The 22,183-nt window shown below is 49.6% G+C and overlaps 1 protein-coding gene across 1 annotated transcript in view; it reads left to right on the top strand.

Moving 5' to 3' along the window:
• The window catches only part of ADAM9 (ADAM metallopeptidase domain 9), a 764,238-nt gene that overhangs the window by 382,414 nt on the left and 359,641 nt on the right, over positions 1-22,183 (top strand). The window contains exon 5 of the mRNA XM_085634568.1: positions 674-750. Within this exon, the coding sequence (XP_085490694.1) occupies positions 674-750 (77 nt within the window). The remainder of the gene's footprint in view (positions 1-673; positions 751-22,183) is intronic.

Below are 22,183 nucleotides of genomic sequence, written 5' to 3'. Positions count from 1 at the left end.
CAGCTACAACAATTATTCTATTTTTCAATTCACTTGAAATTTACCTATGTGTACTTCATATTCTTAACAAGTTGGGGAAAGCTAGTGAGATGTGGGCATGGGTTTGGTATGAATGAACAGTGTATGAGCAGCAAATTCACTTCTTCCATACTGCTGATTTAACGCAAGAAAAATGGTCATCCACCAGTCTTTACAAACCTTCTTCTATCTGACGTTACATGTATGAGTCGTAAGACCCTCGTATTACGGTTGTGCCTCTCCCTCCCTGTCCATTACACAGTATCCACTGTCTGTCTTTCATTTAATAGTCAACTTTAACTGTGTCATCTCTTACTGTGCCTCAGTGACACAAAACATACAAATACATGAAGAAAAACAGCTCTCTGCTCATGTAGTGCCTTCTGCAGCTTATTGATTTAAAAGGTAGCTTCAGTTTGAGGGATGCGGTATTTAGAAAGGGACAGGAATGGATTGTTTCAAGAGTTTATGTACAAACCTGGATATATACATAAAATGAAATTTAAATAATTTTTGATCAGGTAATATTTGTGTTCATACCTTAGCTGAAATTAGTCTATATAATATTGCATGGACTCTTTGGCACACATTTCCTCAAACAAATCCTGGTCAGTATCTACGACTTTGGTGGAGTAATTTTTTTCTTTGTTTATAGGATCATTGTCACTATCATGGATATCTTGAGGGTGTTCGGGGATCAACAGCTGCTCTCAGTACCTGCTTTGGACTAAGGTATTGAATATACTGTCATAGTTATGTAAAATATTTTTTTTCCAAATTTTATTTGTAAGTTTATCATATTAGAAAAAACATACTTAACTGCAGCAATGTACATTAAATGATCTTTGACTATCATCGCTTTCCGTAGCAGCAGTATACAATTTACAGATAACCAATCATTTAGCGGTACAGCCCTATCACGCGGTGCCATCTTCTTAACTCTGAGGATTCCCAAAACTATTTTCTTCCCCACCCATCCAAACATGAATTAGTTCAGACCAATCGTAAATCTTCAGCAACTTTATCATCTGTACTAACCATTTTCATTCAAATTTTCTCTGCAGTAGCCCATTCCCAGACATCCTTCTCCTAGGATGCTATCTTGGGAGGCTGCGGGCTAATTCAGTGGGTGGCAGTTCAGAAATTCTCCAAGACCAATCCCAGTGAAGCAAATTGATGTTGCAACTTCGAATCCCAAGGCTTAGGGATTTGATTTAAAAGGCAATGTTGAACACTGAGATCAATTTTCAGGTTCATAGTACGCTTCAAATCGTCCACCCCCTTCCCAAAATGAAGAAAACTGAACACAACCCCAGGCCATATATTGAAAGTCTGCTTCACCCTCCCACACAGCGAGAGCTGGTCGGGAATCTGCACAGGTAAATTCTATGAGTGCGAGTCGGGCCAGGTAAATACAGTGCACAAACATGAAATGCATTAATTTACTTCTAGCATTGCTAGATATACTCTAAACTTGTCCAGAAGTAGACTCCTATTCTCTATCTTAATTGCACTTCCAAATCTTGATCCCAACCGCTCTGCCTATCCCTTTTCAGGGCACTCTAGAGTTATGACACTCCATGAGTGAAAAAAATATACATATACCACCTATTTGGTGTTCTTTGTTTCTTATATGATGCCTTAATAGTGCATCATTGCTCCTCCGTGGGGAGGGTGGCCTGTTGTCACACTCGCATCAAGGCGAACCCTCTCTGTAACACCTACTGTAGACTTTGTCCCGAACCGAAGGAACTGCGTTTTTTCACGAAGTGGCATAGCATGCAATTAGCGTGTTTCATGTGATTAAGCTTACTGGAGTGGTACCAAGGAACTAGGTTCCCATGGTCCTGAAGAAGAGCCTTAGGGGCACAGCTCGAAACATGTTTATCCTTAGGAACGCATGTACATTACCAAACTTGCGTTCCTAATCACCCCTAATTTTTAATCATACCGACTAGAGGCAGGAATAAAATAGATATACCTACTGGCCAGGTATTTTTAACTGTCACCACTCCTCTCCCCTTCTAGATATATACATCTCCTTTATCATTATATAAAGCTCAACAAGTGCTCCCACGTAGGTCGTCTGTCACAACACGCCCCGATCCGCAGCGGATCGGGATGGACCCAATGATGAAGGATACCACCAAGGGGTAACCCTGGTGGGTGAGGGTTTTACTAGAAAAACTGTGGGTTTTTTCTGACACAAGAGAGACTTTAAAGTAAATGTATGCACTGGGTTCTCTGTTTTAATTCAATAAAGTAAATCAAAGTGTCATCCGCGTACATGGACCCTATATGCAACACATATCCAACTCGAAATCCAAATTCTCCAAGGGTCTCCTGGAGCTTTATCACCGGGGGCTCCATCTCCAATTCAAATGACAATAGTGACAGGGTTACACCCCTGACGTAGCCCTCTCACTCACCAACGTTTGATATCATACCATCTAATCTTATCCTGGTCATGGACTCGGTATGCAGATGGCAAACCCAGACCTGAAACACAGATCTGATTCCTATCTCATGCAACACCCCAAACATACACTCTGCTAACTGTGTCAAAAGCTTTCTCAAGGTCTAGCATTACCAGCGCTCCTTCGACTTCCATCTGCTGCATAAAATGTAGTATGTGACTTAGTCTACAAATATTGAACATTGTGCTGCGTTCTGGGGTAAACCCACACTGATCCTCATGCACCAACAAGCCCATTGCTTGATAGTTATGTAAAAGATTACTATGATCACCAGGCCTATCCGCATCTTCACTTTTATTTATTTATTTTTTTTTTCTTTTTTTTTTTGAAAACCTTTATTTCAGAATTCAGGACACAGCTATTCAGCCGACAGCCCGGAGGTTCTGCAGCATTAAGAGTTGGATACAATGATGTGTCCTCAATACAGTGCAAAGAGTAATGCAAAGGTCCACTTTTAAGTAAATAGTGAAAAAACTCACAACAAACCCCAGCAAGGCAAGGACATTGAAAGCCCATGGCGAAAGCCCCCAGGGGAGGCAGGACCCCACTCGTCTACTAGTTACAAAACTGAGTACGGAGGAAGAGGGGGGACAGCAGAGGCCCAAAGCGGTTCCCAAAACCCAACTGTGCTGGAAAGTAGGTCAGGGGGAAAGCTGTTCCTCGGGAGGTTCCAGATCCGGGGCAAGACATATTCCCCCCCTGTATTGGTTCCACCGCCCCCAGATGGCATGCCACTTCCGGGGGCGACCTCTAGAGCAGTAGACCGTCTTCTCCCTAAACATGCTCCAGTCCATGTTCTCCTTCCACGCAGTCAGTGTAGGGGGTCCCGAGGAGCCCCACAATCGCGCGATATCCCTTTTTGCTACCATGTTACCCAGAGTCACCCATTGGGTCTGCGCCTCATCGAGGTCAGTGGGCCCCCCAGACGTTCAGGAGGCAGCACCGCGCCTCCGGCTGTACCGCAGTGCCCGTCACCTCCCCCATAACTGCATGGACTCTCCTCCAGAACTCCACAATGGCACTACATTCCCAAATGATGTGCAGGAAAGTACCCACCATACCACATCCCCTTCTGCACAGGCCGTCCTCCGAGAATCCCATGTGGACCAGTCTTGGCCCCGTCACGTACACCCGGTGCAGTATTTTAAGCTGCACCAGCCTCAGACGCGACGGGATCGCAACCTCCTTAGGAGAAGAAACCGCTGACTGCCAGTCCTCATTATCCAACTCAAGGCCATCCCTAGTCCACTGTTCTCTCAGCCCCAAAAGCATGTCTGCCCGGACGTTAATCAACTTCTTATATATAAGCGAGATCGTGCTCTCGGGCATATGACCATCAAGGACTCGGTCCTCAAGGGGAGCGGACTCCGGCACCTTCTCACCCTCAACGAGGACTGATCGGAGGGCGTGACGCAGCTGGATATACCTGAAATACTCTGAGGGCCCTAGCTCATACTCAGTCTGCAACTCCTCGAAGGACTTCACCCTCCCCTTATGCAGCACATCTCCCACCTTGGATATACCTATCAGGTCCCACTTATCAAAGCCCTTCGTATGCCAGAGTCTTCCCAATCTTTCCGATTCAAACAATGGGGTAGCGAGGGTGAGCCTACCCTTCCAGCCCAACGAGTCAGTCGCCATCTTCCATACACGCACCGCCACGCCTGTGGGCCCCGTAAGGGACGAGTCTAAGGACCGCGAATACAACGCCCTGTAGTAGTTGCCGCCACGCAGGAGCCACCAATCCATGGCATATCCAGGGCTGAGGGCAGGGCCATAAAGCACATGGTTGATCGCGCTCAGCTGCGTGGCCCAGTAATACCGTCGGATGTCTGGGAGCGCGATGCCCCCATCGTACCATGGGAGCGTCAACTTTGAAATAGCTATTCGCGGCCGCCCATCCCACAGCAACGTCCGTTGGAGGCCTTCGACCTCCCGAAAGTATTTGGCCGGTACCCAGTCCAAGGTGTTCTGGAGGGCGTAAAGGAAGCGGGGAAGAGAAATCATTTTGAACAGGGCCGCACGCCCAACGAGGGAGAGCGGCAGCCTCCGCCAACCTTCAACATCTCGCCTCAAGCGCGCCAAGGGGGGGAGCAGATTCCTCTCATAGCGCACAGCAGGATCCATGGATATAAAAATCCCCAAATACACGAAACCCTGCTGGGCAACCTGTATCGAACATGTTCTAGGGATCGGTGGGACCTCGCCACTAAGAACGTACAAGTACGATTTGCCCCAGTTAATCACAAGCCCTGAGTTCCTACCGAACGATGCGAGTACGTCACAGACCACTATAAGTGACTTCTTAGGTGAGGCAAGATACAGTAGGATATCGTCGGCATAAAGTGAAATACGGTCCTCGTGATCAGGCGACCACCGAAGGCCCCGTATATCGGGGTGCCAACGTATCCACGCAGCCAACGGTTCAAGGGCGAGGGCGAACAACAGAGGCGACAGGGGACAACCCTGCCGAGTACCCCTACCAAGCTGAAACGGAGTAGATGCCCGACCATTCACCACAACATTCGCTAGTGGCCCCTCGTACAGCAACCGAACCCAACTCACAAAACCGCGACCGAAACCAAACTTGGCCAGCACGGCCCATAAGTATGCCCACTCCACCGTGTCAAAGGCCATCGTGGCATCAAGAGATGCCACAATAGCCGGTTCACGCAGCGTGCTCGCCCTGGCGATGACGCCATGTAGACGCCTAAGATTTAATGCTGTGTTTCGGTGCGGGATGAAGCCAGATTGATCCGGGTGTACCAAATCGCCAAGTACCCTAATCAAACGAGTAGCCAGGAGTTTGGCCAGAATTTTCGGCTCAGCGTTGAGGAGTGAAATGGGCCGATAGGAAGCGCACCTATCTCGGGGTTTACCCTCTTTATGTATGACCACGATCGACGCCAGCCGCTGATCCAACGGAAGGATCCCATCCCCCCGCGCCTCCAAAAACATGGCGCGCAGGTGAGGGGCGACCCTATCCGGGAACAGTTTGTACAGGTCGATCGGCAGTCCATTCGGTCCAGAGGCCTTACCCGAGTTTAAAGCGCGAATCGCCCCCGCCACCTCGTCAACCGTGATGTCACCATCCAAATCGTCCCTATCTATGTCAGAGAGGCAGGGCAACTCGATATCACGGAGGAGATCAGACGAGTCCTCGGGCGGCCTGTCCGACACCGAGGAATAAACCTTACGAAAATACTCCGCGAAACACTTCACAATCCCCTCAGGTTCCACAATCGCCTCTCCCCGCTCTCCCGTCAACTCTGGCACCACTCTATTGACCCGTTCCTTCCTGTCCAACCACGCCAGGAGTTTCCCTGCCTTATCACCAACGTCATATAGGCGGCCCTGTTGTTCCCTACTAAGGGTCTTAGCGGCGTTCGTCACCAGGTCCCTATACTCCGCCTGCTTCAAGCAAAGCTCGTGCAGTGAGGACTCTGTAACCTCCTCCTCCATAGCCCCCTCAAGGGCCGCGATCTCCTCCTCCACCTGCCGCACCTCGCCATCCCTCCGATTCTTGGCAGCCACCACCAGGGAGAGGGCTTCCCCCCGAAGGACGGTCTTAAAAGCTTCCCACAGCGACACCGCCGAGTCCACGGTTCCCAGATTGTCCTTAAAGTAATTATCTACCTTCTTTACCAGGGCGCTGCGCGTCTTGGGGTCTCGGAAATACCATGGGTTGATGGGGGCCACCCTCCCTCCTCCCTCCCGATCTAGATCCAGCCGGATCCACACTGGCGAATGGTCAGAGATGCCGCGTGCCATGTGCCTCGCCTCGGATATCAACGAGGCATGTGCGGCCAGAGTGAGCAGGTAATCAATCCTGGAGAGGCTACCATGCGCCCCGGAGTGAAACGTGTATTGACTCTGTGTGGGGTGCCGGAGCCTCCAGCAGTCTATCAGACCAAACGTATCCAGGAAGTTTGGAAGCCATTTCTGAGCCCCCCCTGTGTCCCTGGGCGGGTATCTATCCAACAGTCCGGAGCCCACAGCGTTGAAATCCCCTCCCACCACCAGCAATCCCCCCGGGAGAGTCAGCAAAGCCCTGCCCAGTTCAGCAAATGTGGGGGCCTGCAGGGCCGGCGGGACGTAAACCGAAACCAAAACCAAAGTCCTTCCTTCCCACCGCCCCGCCACCGCCACAAACCTCCCCCTATCATCAACAATGGTGGAGTCCACCTCAAAAGGCAACGATGCTCTAACGAGGATGCCCACACCCCTAGACCCAGAAGAGAATCCCGAGTGTGCAATGAATTTATACCCCTTCCTATTCAGGGCATAGCACGTATTACCTATGAGATGCGTCTCCTGCAGCAGGACAACATCTGGCATTGAGCGTTTCAAAAATTGCAAAACAATCCCCCTCTTGATGCGATCCCCCAAACCGTTAACATTCCAGCTTATAACACTTAAGCCCCTACCCCCCATCCTCAAACGGAAAGAGGCCCACCCCACACCCGAGGAGCCACCATGGAACAGCCCTGAGGATAATCATCATGCCTTGCAGAAATAAACCCCCCAACAACAAACTCAAAATCCCCAAAACTCCCCCCACCCTGCACCCCTGCTGCAGCTTACAAAGCCCCCCCAACTTGCAGTGTGCCTGTCGCCCTACAAAAACAAAAATTCTACAAAAAGTACCCTAAGGGAGGAAAAGAGCACCCCTCGTCCTCCCGCAACCCTCCACAGTTACTGCACTCCGTTCGATTCTGCAAGTATGGTCAAATCAAGTCAGGCCGGCTCTAAAATATCAGCCCTGTCCATCTCGGCCACTGTCTCCATGCTCGGCTGTGTCGTCCCCCGTCCGTCGCCGGGGCAAAGCGTCCAGCCATTCGTCGGCCATAACAGGAGAGTCAAAAAAGAATGTCCGATCTTCATGCACCACCCGTAGTCTGGCAGGAAAAATCATGGCATACTTCAGATCCAGTTCCCGAAGTCTCCGCTTCACCCCCAGGAAGCTCTGTCTCTGTCTCTGCACCTGCTGGGTGAAGTCCGGATAAAAATTCACCGACGCATTCTGGAAGGGGACTGGGCCCGTCACCCTCGAAGCTTGCAGGATAGCGTCCCGATCTCGAAAGTGAAAGAGCCGGGCGACAATCGGCCGCGGCGGGGCACCCGCCTTGGGCCGCCCGCCCGGCACCCTATGGGCCCTTTCCACCGCAAAAAACTTTCCAAGGCCCTTAGGCTTCAGATGATTGAGGACCAAATCCTCCACCAGCAGGTCCGCCGAGGCCTCATCCGAGGACTCCGGGACCCCGATGACGCGCACGTTGTTGCGCCTGGCCCGGCTCTCGAAGTCCTCCAGCCGGCGGGCGGCGAGGTCACTCTCGGCCCTCAACTTCCGAACCTCGGTCTGCAGATCCGCTACATCATCAGTGAGGCCCGTGGTCTTGTGGTCCAGGTTCTTAACGCGTTCGTTCGTCTTGCCCAGATCCGAGCGGATCAGATTGACATCTACCAGGATGGCATCCACCTTATGCGCCAGGGCCTCGAGCTGTTTCCCCATCGAGGACTGCAGCCCGTCGAGCGCGCCCATGACATCCTGGAGGGAGAGCTCCGGTGTCCCAGGCGAGTCCTCCTTCTGGGCATCCGGCGCCTGGCTCGACCCACTCGGCGATGCTTTCAGGAGGGCGTAGCGGTCCATACTGTTGACTTGGGAATACGTTCCCCGCCTGGTGGACTTAGTCTTCAGCCGATCCCCTTCTGCTTTGCCCGACATAGTGGGCTCCAGGCAGTTAAGACTGTTCACTCTCAAAGAGAGGAATAAGGAGTGAGCAGGTCCGCCCTATGCCGCCAGAGCAGCCCGCCGAGCGTCCCTGGGGTAATAAAGCCACCCAGAGCTCTGCAGTGTCCGGGCAGACAAAGGGAACGAAACCGAAAGTGAAAGGGCGAGGACTTCCATCCGACAGTTCACACCTCGCCAGGCCGTTGTTGATCAACTAGGAGTCGGGCATCCTGCCAACTCTAGCCCCTGGCATCCCCGGGAGTTAGGCCTCAATCTTCCGCCGGTCGTAAGTCCGGTTCCCGATGGGCGATCCGACCGTGGGTAGCATCAATCGCCTCCCTGACTACTCAGCAACACGGTGCCATGCATACCATCAGGATTGGAGACAGGATAGTCGACGGAGGGCGCGAGGGTCTCGGGAGCTCTAAGCTCACGCGGCCATCTTAGTCAAGCGCTAGGCTCCTCTTCCCCGCATGTTCACATTTGCTTGTGCATCCCTTCTCCCTGTTTGCTTGTGCAACACGTCTACCCATTTCCTTGTGTATCCCTTGGTTATAATTTTTGAACTACAGCATGCTAAAAGTCTCTCAAGATGGAATACGGTCCTTGTTCATAAGGAGGGTCTGCATGGCCGGAGCTCTTAGGAATCATTCCTATTGAAGAGATGTGGGTGAGGAAGGAAAGGAAGGGGTTGTTCAACATGCAAGCATCTATACATTTGTGATAAATTATTATCTTTCTTTAGTGCCTCCATGTATTTGCCATAGTTGAAAAAAAATGAAACCTCAGAAAATGTTCACTTTAGCATTCCACGTGGTGGGGGTGGACAGATGCGCGCGCACGCCCACACCCATCAGCGTTGGTAATAGTTTCCAATTTATTTTCCTAATATTAAACACATTTTGTTTTTTTATAGTCCAGTTTTTTTCCAGCACAAAATAAAAATCTATGTCACACTTTTTGATGTAAAACATTTAACTGATTTAACGTGCTCTCAATTATATCCTGTCGATCGCAGATATTTTTGAGGAACATCTCTGTGTGAACTGGTTAGCATAACAACAGAAAGCACAATATAGTTGAAATAGAACAGTAATATCTAGCCTCACCAGCGGTACCCAGTCATGATTTATCCCTTGTATCCTTCATATGTTGACTAAAGTACTTGGAATGGACCTGTATGAACTCGGGGCCCTCTTCTGTTTTTTAATAATACACTAACTCCTGATTATGGAGAGTGCATACACATATAAGGGAGTTGGCCATCCTACCTGTTCCTCCCTGCTGTTTTAATGCAAAAGTCTTTATATTAAATGTCAAGAAAAATATTGCCAATATTTAAAATACATTTCGTTTGATCCTCCCTATCATTATCTATAGCACATTTTCATCTGTACCCTCTGGCGTGCACTCATAACCTGTTGTGCTGCTGTAGGTCTTTGAGTCAGGTATATCTAGATAGGATTACCAAAAATGTATTTTTGTTAGGTCCTAACTGCGACGAAATAGATCACTCCTCTACCCTCTTAGCATGTTTCAAATAGGCCTTACAAAAATAGGCAACACTTTCTGTGTGAGCAGAGTGTCTGAGGTCTCCCATAATGGCAGAGTGTCTGTGGACTACCTGTCTCTCTTAAAAGAGCTTTAGCCCAGCAGCCTGTCCTCTTTCTTTTCTCAGCAACCTCTCCGGTTATCAGCCAGTCATAAATGTTATTGTATGGTTACTAAAAATCTTTACAATATCAGTGCAGATTCTCTAAGTAAGACCAATTCATGAGGTGTTAATAAAAAAGCAATGTCTGTATAACACAAGCGCATAAAAAAGTAAACATACCTTAGAAAAGGGTTTTAAAACAGTATTGCCGCCCCAGTCTTTGATCTTCTCAAAAACCAACTCTCACATGCCTCACAAACGGCCTGGTCTCTCAACTGCATCAGCATTCTGGCCAGATAGGCGACATTCACTCAGCACATGAACCACTTACAGCAAGCAATCCCACACAGCCAGAACACCAAAGTTACAGGCATATTGTATACCTCATGCTTTCATACCATACCGACAGCACAATGATGAAAACTAGTCTGTGGCTGTCAAATCCTTAAACATATGCACATTAAATTAATTTCCTCATAGTTATAGCCCTATCCTCATTAATAACACATCGGAATAACAAAGGGTCTGTTACTTGCCTCATTTACTATTAGTTGGGCTGAGCTGAATCATATGAAAGTGTTGTAATGCTCTAAAGGTGGCAGGATTCATGAAGGGATTTTGTATTAATCCCTATGATGGAGCCCTCACACAGCTTCTTTTCATTGTCAAACTTCGCTTTCTCTCTACTTACAAAAAACGACGATGTTTCCATAAAACATTCAGACCAGGAACTAGATGTTATTTCAGGCCTTTCGTGAAGGAGTGGGGGTCAGATGCACCAAACCAGTTTGTCCTTCTGACCGAGGGCCTGATTTAGATATCGGGGGATGGGTTACTCAATCACAACGGTGAAGTGTATCCCGTCCGCCAAAATATAAATCCCATAGGATATAATGGGCTATATATTTCAGTGGACAGGATATCCGTCATCGTTGTGATGGAGTAACCCGTCCGCTGAGATCTAAATCACACCCGAGTCTTTTTTTTCTGAAACTTAAAATCCTCTAGTTTGGTAAGCCTGGCCAATGAAATTGCATTGAAATTGGACATCTTTGCTGCAAAGTCCTGCTGATGACCTGGAGGTCTTGAAAGTCCAAATATTTTTTAAGTCCCAACTTTTCAGGGTTTCTGGAGAAGCTCCTCTGGGCTACTTCTAAGACTCCGAGGACCTCAGAGACAGAACTTAGGGGCCAGGACTCACTCAGGCGGAGACCACCATCAGGGTGCAGTCCATGTCTTACTTTTCAACTGGTCACTTCAGGAAAAATATTCTTTACAGTTTGTTGTGTACCTGTAGCCTCAAAGGAGGTCAGACACTACGCTTGGAGTACATTTATTTCTCTTTGGTATAAGTAGGTATAAATAGGAGGGGGTCCAGCGGCTCCGTCATGAGCACAGCGCCACCGTGCTGCCCCCCCGCACTCCCCAGCGCCGTGGCGGAATTCCCGCCGCGGCGAAGGGGTTAAGGAAATGAGCAGTTCCCTTTTTCTAAGTTTCACCAAACTGTTTCTGGGGCCAGACCCCCTTCTCAGTGGAACAGAGCCAGGCTGACTTTCATGTGTCAGTGGAGCAAAGAGTTTCCCCCTCGCAGGTGTCTCCTTACACTAAACTATAAATGGGCTGGCCTTACCGCTGCCCTGTTCAAGTTAATGAAGTTGCTGGACCCTCCTCAACTTCTGTTCCTGAGATGATAGGTATCACATGCCCCAGATCCAGCCCATCCTGTCACCAAGCCGGATCCTTTGTTCTGCTGTGGAGCCCCTTTTTCCCATCATTAAGTTCAACCACTGGCTGGGCATCTGCAGGCAAGCTAACGCATATTAGCCTCCATGGGCTTCAAGAAAGGAAAATGTAACTTTCTGAAAGTTATTTCCCTAAATATTTATTAAAACGTTTGACTTCACCAATTAGTTGAATTTCTATTAGATATAAAAAATAAACTTTGAATGACCATTCCAGTTGTTTCCTGTCAAAAATTGCAGATTAAAGTTTATCATCTGTACTTTGACATTTTCCAAGTTCCAATTTCAGCCCTGGTAGTACAAATAGGTTTTGAGGGCTAATCACAGCAGAAATATGTCGACTTCAATTTCACACATGTCCCACTGTTAAATATCAGGCACCTTATCTTTTCCGTGATAAGGTGTACTTAGGGCTGACTTATAAATATTTAAAAGTTGGGTTCCCACCTGGCAAAAAGGGTTATTTTGACAGGCTTGTCCATAGGATTTTAAGATTCTTCCACCAGAATACACATGGTAGTCCTGAAGTCCTATTTACAAGCCAATTATGGGTGCTGCAGTCCACAGCTGGCATTTAACTTCCACGCCCTGGGTGTATTTCCTACACATTATATTGTGAACTTATAGGCAAGTTAAGTATGTCGATTGGGGGTAAGCCAATTTACCCATGTTTAAAGGGAGAACACACGCCCTGTACTTCGGTTTAGCTGGGGTAAAGTATCCAGAGTCCTAAGTACACTAAAAATATGATCCCGAAAAAGATGAAAAATCTGGAGTGACCATACAGAAAAGGCATATTTGATACAAGAAGATAAGAAGGGAAGAGCCCTAGTTGCAGTGTTAAAAGTCAGAGACTTAAGACTTGCCCAGCTTATGCTCAAAATTACTCATAGGAAAAAGTCTTGTAGGTGCCCATTGTCTGTAGCGCAAGTTAAACTTATCATAGGGTATGACCATTATCTGGTCTTTGACAACTCTAGGGACTGGTCTGGGCAAGAGTAAGTCACGCCGGCTCTCTGACCAAAAATAGGCTTAAGTGGCTATATCAGGTGGACCTTGATGACATCTGTCAAATACAACACCCAATAGAAATCACCTACACGTTTTATTTAGAAGCCTGGAAAAAATATGCAGGATCGGCATCTGCACTAGTGCATAGGAACCAGACCTTGAAAAGCGACCTTATTACCGTTTCAGACCAAGCACCCATTGAGCTAGACATTCAGGTAGTGGCACAAACAGGAAGAAGGACTGCATGACTACTTAATGACAGACTGATGCACTCCAAGCCAATAGCATAAGTAATAGAAACTGGTTTACTGTTCTTCCTGCAGAATAATGACAAAGGGAAACTAGAAGACAGGGTGTTTTGGGATGCCCTGAAGGCTATATTGAGAGATAATTTCCTGTGAATTTCAGCAAAGCTAAATATAGAAAGAACAGAAAAAATAGTATATTTAAAGCCAAGTGAGTGAAAATGCTCAACACATACGGCAGAATGCGCCCTGTTATGCGTCATGCTGAAATACTATGATGGTAGCAGTCAGACAGACAGACTGCTAGAGAGTAAACTTGGAGGGGGGGGGATTGCAAAAGAGAGGGTGATGACATTTCTAAATCAGAATCAGTTATTGAGTTTAGACATTGAAAAGATATCGGACACATTTGGTGACTACTACGAACAGCTCTATAAGCTAATTGTAATAGTAGTTCAAGAGAGACAGGTCCTGAGGTGCTATGGGTGATGTGCCAGCTTTGTTGGTTTCTCTAGCTAGTGGGTGGGGTGACTTCTGAACACTTCCTAACCAATGAAGGAAAAGTTCTTGGGTGCAGCCCTCCCTGTTTTTTGCATCACGTCCCTTTTTGCCTTACTTAAAACTATCCCACATTGCACCTCTTTGAGGGAAATCAAGGTGGCTTAGGTCTGCTACCCTTGAAGGGATCTTGTTTAGGGAAATGAGCAGTCCCCTTTTTCTAAGCTGCACCAAACTGTTTCTGGGGCCAGACCCCCGTCTCACCGGATGACTTTCATGTGTCAGTGGAGTAAAGAATTTCCCCCTCGCAGGTGTCTCCTCACACTAAACTATAAATGGGCAGGCCTCACCGCTGCCCGGTTCAAGTTAATGAAGTTTCTGGACCCTCCTCAACTTCTGTTCCTGGGATGATAGGTATCTCATGCCCCAGATCCAGCCCGTCCTGTCACCAAGCCGGAGCCTATGTTCTGCTCTGGAGCACTTTTCTCCCATCATTAAGTCCAAGCACTGGCTGGGCATCTGCAGGCAATCTAACACATATTAGCCTCCATGGGCTTCAGGAAAGGAAAATGTAACTTTCTAAAAGTTATTTTTCTTAAATATTTATTAAAACATCTGACTAAACCAATTAATTGAATTTTCATTAGATATACAAAACAAACTTTGAATGACCATTCCAGTTGTTTCCTGTCAAAAATTGCAGATTAAAGTTTATAATCTGAACTTTGACATTTTCCAAGTTCCAATTTCTGCCCTGGCAGTAAAAATAGGTTTTGAGGGCTAGTCACAGCAGGAAACATGTCGACTTCAATTTCACACATGTTCCACTGTTAAATATCAGGCACCTTACCTTTTGCGTGATAAGGTGTACTTATGGGTGACTTATTAATATTTAAAAGTTGGTTTCCCACCTGTGAAAAAGGGTTATTTTGACAGGCTTTTCAATAGGATTTTAAGGTTCATCCACCAGATTACACATGGTAGGCATGAAATCCTGATTTACAGGCCAATTATGGGTTCTGTAGTCCACAGCTAGCATTTAACTTGCAGGCCCTGGGTGCATTTCCTGTGAACTCATAGGCAAGTTAAGTATGTCAATCAGGGGTAAGCCAATTTACCCATGTTTAAAGGGAGAACCCATGCCCTTTACTTCGGTTTAGCAGGGGTAAAGTGTACAGAGTCCTAAGTACAATAAAAATATGTTCCAGAAAAATATGAAAAATCTGGAGTGACCATACAGAAAAGGCATATTTGATACAGGAAGATAAGAAGGGAAGAGCCCTAGCTGTAGTGTTAAAAGTCAGAAAGTTAAGATTTGCCCAGCTTATGCTCCAAATTACTCCCAGGAAAAATTATTGTAGGTGACTATTATCTGTAGCACAAGTGAAACTTATCATAGGGTATGACCTTAATCTGGTCTTGGACAATTCTAGGGACTGGTCTGGGCAAGAGTAAGTCAGACCAGCTCTCTGACCAAAAATAGGCTTAAGTGGCTATATCAAGTGGATCTTGATGAAATCTGTCAATTACAACACCCAATATAAATCATCTACACTTTTTATTTAGAAGCCTGGAAAAAATATGCAGTATCGGCATCTGCACTAGTGCATAGGATCCAGACCTTGACAATCGACCTCATTACCATTTCAGACCAAACAACCATTGAGCTAGACATTCATGTAGTGGCACAAACAGGAATAATGACTGCATGACTACTTAATGACAGACTGATGCACTCCAAGCTAATAGCGTAAGTAATAGAAACTGGTTTGCTGTTATTCCTGTAGAATAATGACAAAGGGAAACTAGACGACAGGGTGTTTTGGGATGCCCTGAAGGCTATAGTGAGAGGGAAATTCCTGTAAATTTCAGGAAAACGAAATATAGAAAAAACAGATAAAAGAGTCTGTTTAAAGTTGAGTGAGTGAAAATGCTCAACACAGATACGGCAGAATAACCCCTGGTATACTTTATGCTGAAATACTATGATGGTGACAGACAGACAGACTGTTAGTGAATAAAGTGAGGGGACATTATTGCAAGAGAGGGTGATGAAAATTCTAAATCAGAATCAGTTATTAAGTTTAGACATTGAAAAGATGTTGGTCACATTTGGTGACTATTACGAACAGCTCTTTAAGGTAATTGTAGAAGTAGTTCCAGAGAGACAGGCAATACCTGGGGGTTTGTGGCTTTTTAAGGAAAATATGTCAAAGTTCTCTGTATCTTTGACCGTTTTTATTTAAGAGCATCAGGGTTAAAGCCTGATGTGACAGAAAGAGCAGCCAACACGTATTTTGCCCTAAGTGGCTGGCACGCCTAGGGCTTTCTCAAGGCAGAAAATCGGAGAAACTATTTCCAGTCTCGTTTTTGTAGTACACATCACATGAAAGAATCTAAAGAAAAGGTCTGCAGTCGTTAATAAAAAAAAATCAAAGATACAGAGAACTTTTTGGGTATTTATTCCTTGAAAAAAACCACAAACCCCCAGGTATTGCCTGTCTCTCTTGAACTACTGTTAAAAACTTTCAGTAAGACAGTAGGTGTAACATGATGACACAAGCGGCGATCTCTATGACCTCGAATCCAGGCAGAAACCAGTCCCTATTCTTTATAGGCCTGTATCTCTGCTAGATATAGTTGTTAAAAACTTTACATGAATATTGGCAGAGAGACAGTGGAGGGTTCTGCCGGATCTTCTGGAATCCGACCAGTCTGGCTTTAATATGGGCAGGTGATGTGGGGAGAACACACAGAAAATTGTGCACAATATAGATAAAGCAAACAGAACCTGAAAGTTAGCGCTGATTGTTACCTTGGGTTTTGAGAGCTTTTTTCAGGGTTGATTGGCGATGTCCTGGCAACACATTGACAGCTTTTGGGTTATGGGTTAGGTTCAAGGGCTGGGAACTCCGTGGGTACAGAAGTCTAACCACAACAGTCTGGGTGAACAGCACTGCCCCTTGCGTATTTATGATTGAAAGGGGTACCAGACAAGGATGTTCGCTTTCTCCCATGCTTTTAGTCCTCACTGCAGAATCCCTGAGGGAAAGCAAGAGCCTGAATGAATGTATAAAAGGAGTAAAGATAAAAAAGAAGGAATAAAACTAGCTATGTGTACGAATGACATCTTGGTAACATTGACCCACCCGAGAAACTCACTGATTGCACTTCTAGAGGAGCTAAAAGGGTCTTGTCGCTCAGTGGACTAATGCATCCACTACAGGGGCCTGTGTTGGGCCTCATGGTCACAGGTTCAAATCCCGGCAGGTCTACTCAGCCTTTCATCCATCTCGGGTCGATAAAATGAGTACCATTGAGTTGGGTAACTATAAACATCTGTTACTTAGCACCAAGAGGTCTACGGGTGAACGTGCGCTTTACAAATACATGTTATGTTATGTTTAATGTTAAAAGAATGTGAAACGGTATCAGACTTCCAAATTAACCTGACCAAGTCGTGAATATTAAACTGTCTATCGAGAAAAAAGGGGTGGACCTCCTCCTGCAGGAATGTCCCTTGCAATGAGCAAAGCACCAACTCACAGGCGTGGAGGGTCAAATAGCGCCCTCGCTTGAGAAAACTGTCTCAATTACCCACCATGGGACCGTCCCGCCCTCGCTTGAGAAAACTGTCTCAATTACCCACCATGGGACCGTCCCGGTGTGGCAGAATAGCAGCAGTCAAAATGACGTCACTCTCCAGAATACTTTCTATTTTTCAATCACTACTACTTTGAGTCCCTAAAAGGGGGCTGGGAAAGCTTCAACAAATGATAGATGATTTCATATGGGCGGGTGAGAAAAAGTAAATATCACACTCACTGATACAAAAACAGCCAAGGGGGGGAAGGATGGGTTAATACAGCGCATAGGTCCTGGAGTCTCGATCCATCCATTCTCGACGGGAAGCCAGTGAAGTTCTCACAGGTGTTTGGTCACGTGCTCATGTCGTGGGGTGCCGAGGACAAGTCTTGCCACGCTGTTCTGGATGGTCTGGAGTTTGTGTAGCAGGGATTTGTTGATTCCAGCGTAGAGGGCGTTTCCGTAGTCCAGTCTGCTGGTTATGAGTGCGTGGGTGATGATCTTTCTGGCTTCGGGTGGGATCTACTTGAAGGTCTTGTGGAGGATGTGGAGGGAGTTGAAGCAGGTGGAGGCGACGCCGTTGATCTGGCGAGTCATTGTGAGGGAGGAGTCGAGGATGATGCAGAGGTTCCAAGTGTGGTCAGTAGGGGTGGGTGAGCTTCCGAGGGCGGGCGGCCACCAGGTGTTGTCCCAAGCAGTGGAGAGGGTCCCAGGACGAGGACCTCTGTCTTTTTCGAGTTGAGCCTTAGGCAGCTACTGCTCATCCCGGCTGCGACGTCTTTCATTCCTTCCTGGAAGCTGAGACTGGTGTCTTCGGGGTTCTTCATGAGAGAGAGGATGAGCTGGGTGTCGTTGGCGTAGGATACTATGCTGAGTACATGCTGTCTGACGATGGCGGTGTGGGGGGCCATGTAGATGTCGAAGAGCGTGGGATTGAGAGATGATCCTCGGTCGGAGAGGAAGGGAGGTAGTTTGATCCTTTGGGTTCTGCCGGGAGAAAGGAGCAGATCCAGTCGAGGGCGGTTCCCCGTATGCCGGCGTCTTGGAGTCTGGCTGCGAGAGTGTGGTGGGAGACGATGTCGAAGGCTGCCGAGAGGTCTAGCAGGAGGCGGGCTGCAGTGTGGCCCTGGTTGAGGAGCATGCGGATGTCGTCATTGGCGGCAAGGAGGGTGGTCTCGATGCTGTGGTTGCTGCGGAATCTGGACTGGGTAGAGTGGATGATGGTGTTTTCGATGAAGGTGGTTAGCTTGGCGTTGACTATTTTCTCGGTGAACTTGGCTGCGAAGGGTAGGGGAGGGATTTGGCGGTAGTTATTCAGGTCCAGAGGCTCAACAATTGGTTTCTTGAGGAGGGGCTTGACCGCTGCCTGTTTCCAGTCGTCGGGGAAAATGCCAGATGGGAAGGTGGTGTTGATGGTATGGCGTAGCTCAGGCGCTATGGCGGCGGCGGCTCTGTGGAAGATGTGCCGTGAGCAGGGTTCCGTGGAGGCCCCTGAGTGGGTGCTCTTCATGGTCATAGTGGTATCTTCTGTGGTGACCAGGGTCCAGGTGGTGATGGTGGGCTGGCTGTCCTTGCTGGAGGGGATGGTTTTTTCTGGAACCTGTTCACTGAAGTTGTTGTAGAGGCTCTTGATTTTCAGGTGGAAGTAGGAGCCAAGCTCCAAGCTTGTTGCAGAGGTCCTTGGAGGGTGTGACGTCCGTGGCTTCGCTGGGGGGTTTGGCGAGTTGCTGGATGATTTTGAAAAGTTTCTTTGAATTGCTTGAGTTGGTGAGGATTTTGTTCCAGCTGAAGATCCTCTTGGTGGATCTTATGAGTTGGTGGTATTCTGTTGTGGCGTTCTTGTCTTTGGTGGTCTTGCTGTTTCTTGATTGTTTTTCGAGACCTCTGCAGGTGCGTCTGGCTTCTTGGAGGAGGGTGGTGAAGCAGGTGGCCTTCCGGGGGCGTTGTCGGTCAGGGTTGCGGAGCGGTGCGAGCTTGTCTGTGCAGCTAGTGAACCAGCGGTGTAGTTCCCTGTCTGCAGAGTTGGTGTCGGTCGTGGCGGGTGGGGGGGGGTGTCGTGGATGAGGGTGGAGTTGAGGTGCTCCTCTGTGACCTTGCTCCACTTCCTTCGTGGTGAGCGCAGCGTGGGCTTGTGAGCGGTGGTGGTGTTGATAGAGAAGTGTACGCTGTGGTGGTCTGTCCTGAGGGGCTGCGAGGTATGGCTGAAGCGAATGTTGTTCCCTCCTGCGAAGATGGGGTCGAGGGTGTGTTCTACCTTGTGTGTGGGGGTGGTGACGAGCTGCTTCAGTCTGAGGTTGACAAGGTTGGCTAGGAGGGCGGCAGAGTAGGGGTCGCTGCGGTTATCGAGGTAGAAGTTCAGGTCTGCGATGAGTATGTTGTCCATGGAGGCGATGGTGTGGGGTGCGATGAGGTCCACAATGATGGTGGTGAAAGAGGCGCGAGGCCTGGGAGGTCTGTAAGTGAGGGTGCAGCGAAGAGTGGTTTTAGGGCTGGTCTGGATATGGAGGTGGAGGTGTTGGAGAGGGGGGTGGCTTGTGCTGGAGGTGGAAGGTCGGAGGGAGCTCTTGTGTGCAATGGCGAGTTCTCCTCCTGGGCATTGGGGGCAGTCCTTCCTCTGGATCTTGTATCCATCGGGAATGGCGGTGGCAATGTCAGGGGCAGAGGAGGCGTTGGTCCAGGTTTCCATGATGAAGGCTGTTAGACGGACCGGGAGGGTCGGCCGAGGGCAAGGGGAGAGGTCTCCGGGGAGAGCCGTCTCCAGCGATCGTACAGACAAATAACTTCCCCCCCCCCCCCCACAGACAGATACCACACAAGGAGATGAGTTAGCGTTCTTTATAAGCACTTCTTAAGGTACGATGAAAAGGTACAAGGAGGTCTGGACTCAGGGGTCCCCTCGATTCAAGTCTCTCAAGATGGGAAAGGGGGTAGCGGGACAGTCTGGTTACCAGTCTGGTAGTTGAGGTGGTATGGTGGGTAGCTCACAATCCTCGAGCTTAGGTGGTCTAGCTGGTACGGGCCGCGGCAGCGCCAGCAGGTCCCAGTGAAGATGGTCGATACACGGGCCGCGGCAGCGCCAGCAGGTCCCAGAGAAGATGGTCGATGTACGGTCCGCGGCAGTGCCAGCAGGTCCCGGTGAAGATGGTCGTTACAACGGGCCGCGGCAGCGCCAGCAGGTCCCGACGAGGATGGATGTTGCAGAAGGCCGCGGCAGCGCCAGCAGGCAGGACGATAGATCACAAGATAGGGCTACGGCAGCGCCAGTAGTCCGTCAAGGCTGAGTTCTCTCGGTGTCTCTCGACTCCAGGATACAACTGCCTTCCTGCTCCGCAGCTGCTCCAGTTATAGGGCAGGTGCCCTTTGATGTCCGGACCCTCGCACTTGGGGATCGGAGGGTCCGGGATGAAGGTGTCCAGACACCCAGCGGGGGGGTGGAGCCGGTGCCTGGGGGAGCTGGAGGCGATCGTCACCTGGCGGGGGAGAGTCCTTGGCACTTCGTCCTCCCATTGACCTGCCAAGTGATCCGCTCACCTCCTGGGTGGATGGTGGTGCCGGGATGTCGGGGCCGGCCAGGCCCAGGGTTAGGGTCGGGGGGAGGCCACGCGGCCTCGTGGCGCAGGGCCCAAGATGGCGGCTTGACCCGGCCGAGGGAGCCGGTGGTGGCTTGGGCCCGTGCTACAGGGAGGTCCGAGGGCAGGAGTTCCGTCGGGAGACGGGGTGCGGGTGATTCTCGTGGGCCGCGCCTGGGGGGCCGGGGCTTGGGCCCTGTCATGCGGGGAGGGCGCAAGCCCTTCGTGTGGCCTGTCCAACATGCGTCCCCCCCCAGCTGAAGGCGGGGAGAGTCACCCATCTCCTTGGGGACTCTCTTCGTCGAGGCGGAAGAAGCGGGACAGGCCATCTGCGTTGGCGTGGTCTTGGCCTGGTCGGTGCTCCACGGTGAAGTCCATTCCCTGCAGGGAGATGGACCAGCGCAATAGTTTTGGGTTTTCCCCCCGCATCTGCATCAGCCACTGCAGGGGTCTATGGTCGGTTTGTACCCGGAAGTGGGTACCGAAGAGATAGGGCCGGAGCTTTTTGAGGGCCCACACCACTGCGAAGGCCTCCCTCTCGATGGTGCTCCAGCGCTGTTCTCGGCCCAGGAGACGCCGGCTGATGAAGGCCACCGGCTGGTCATGACCCTCGGGGTTCACTTGGGAAAGAACCGCTCCGATGCCGTGGTCGGAGGCGTCTGTCTGTACTACGAATTCCCGACTGTAATCGGGGGCCTGGAGCACAGGGGCGGTGCACAGGGCGGCCTTCAGCTTTTCGAAGGCCGCTTGACAATCGGGGGTCCAGTTAATCCGCTTTGGTTGGTTCTTGGACGTGAGACCCGTGAGGGGCCCCACAATGCTGCCGTAGTCCCTCACGAACCGCCGGTAGTAGCCGGTGAGCCCCAAGAAGGCTCGGACTTCGGTCTGAGTGACGGGGTGCCAGGACTGGATGGCAGCAATCTTAAGTTGCAGTGGGGCCACCAGCCCGCTCCCCACCTGGTGCCCCAGGTAGGTCACGGACCCTTGACCAATTTGGCATTTGCCGGCCTTAATCGTGAGGCCGGCCCGCTGGAGGGCCTGTAGGACCTCCTGGAGGTGGAGGAGGTGGTCGGACCAGTGGCGGCTGTATACAGCGATATCGTCCAGGTAGGCAGCGCTGAACTCTTCGAGCCCCGCCAAGACCTGGTTCACAAGACGTTGAAATGTAGCGGGGGCGTTCTTCATGCCAAAGGGCATGACCTTGAAGTGGTAGTGGCCATCGGGGGTAGAGAAGGCGGATCGTTCTTGAGCTCGGGGTGTGAGACCGATCTGCCAGTAGCCCGCTGTTAGGTCGAAGATACTGAGGTAGCGGGCAGCCCCCAGCCGGTCGATCAATTCATCCGCTCTGGGGATAGGATGAGCGTCGGTTCGGGTGACAGCGTTCAAGCCCCGGTAGTCGACGCAGAATCTCAGTTCAGGTGTGGTGCCGGGGGCAGCGGCTTTGGGGACCAATACAACTGGGCTGGCCCAGGGACTGTCCGAGGGCTCGATGACCCCGATCGTGAGCATTTTGGCCACTTCCTCTTGTATGCAGGCCCGTACCCGATCTGGTACGCGGTAGGCCCGGTGCCGGACAGGGGGACTGTCCCCGGTGTCTACGTCGTGCAAGCACCAAGGGGTGACCCCGGGAGTGAGGGAGAACAGTGAAGCGAA

This window comes from Triturus cristatus, chromosome 11 (genome assembly GCF_964204655.1).
Source record: "Triturus cristatus chromosome 11, aTriCri1.1, whole genome shotgun sequence".
Lineage (NCBI taxonomy): Eukaryota > Metazoa > Chordata > Amphibia > Caudata > Salamandridae > Triturus > Triturus cristatus.
Note: the sequence above shows the minus strand (reverse complement) of the source record. Positions and strands in the feature narration are given on the sequence as shown.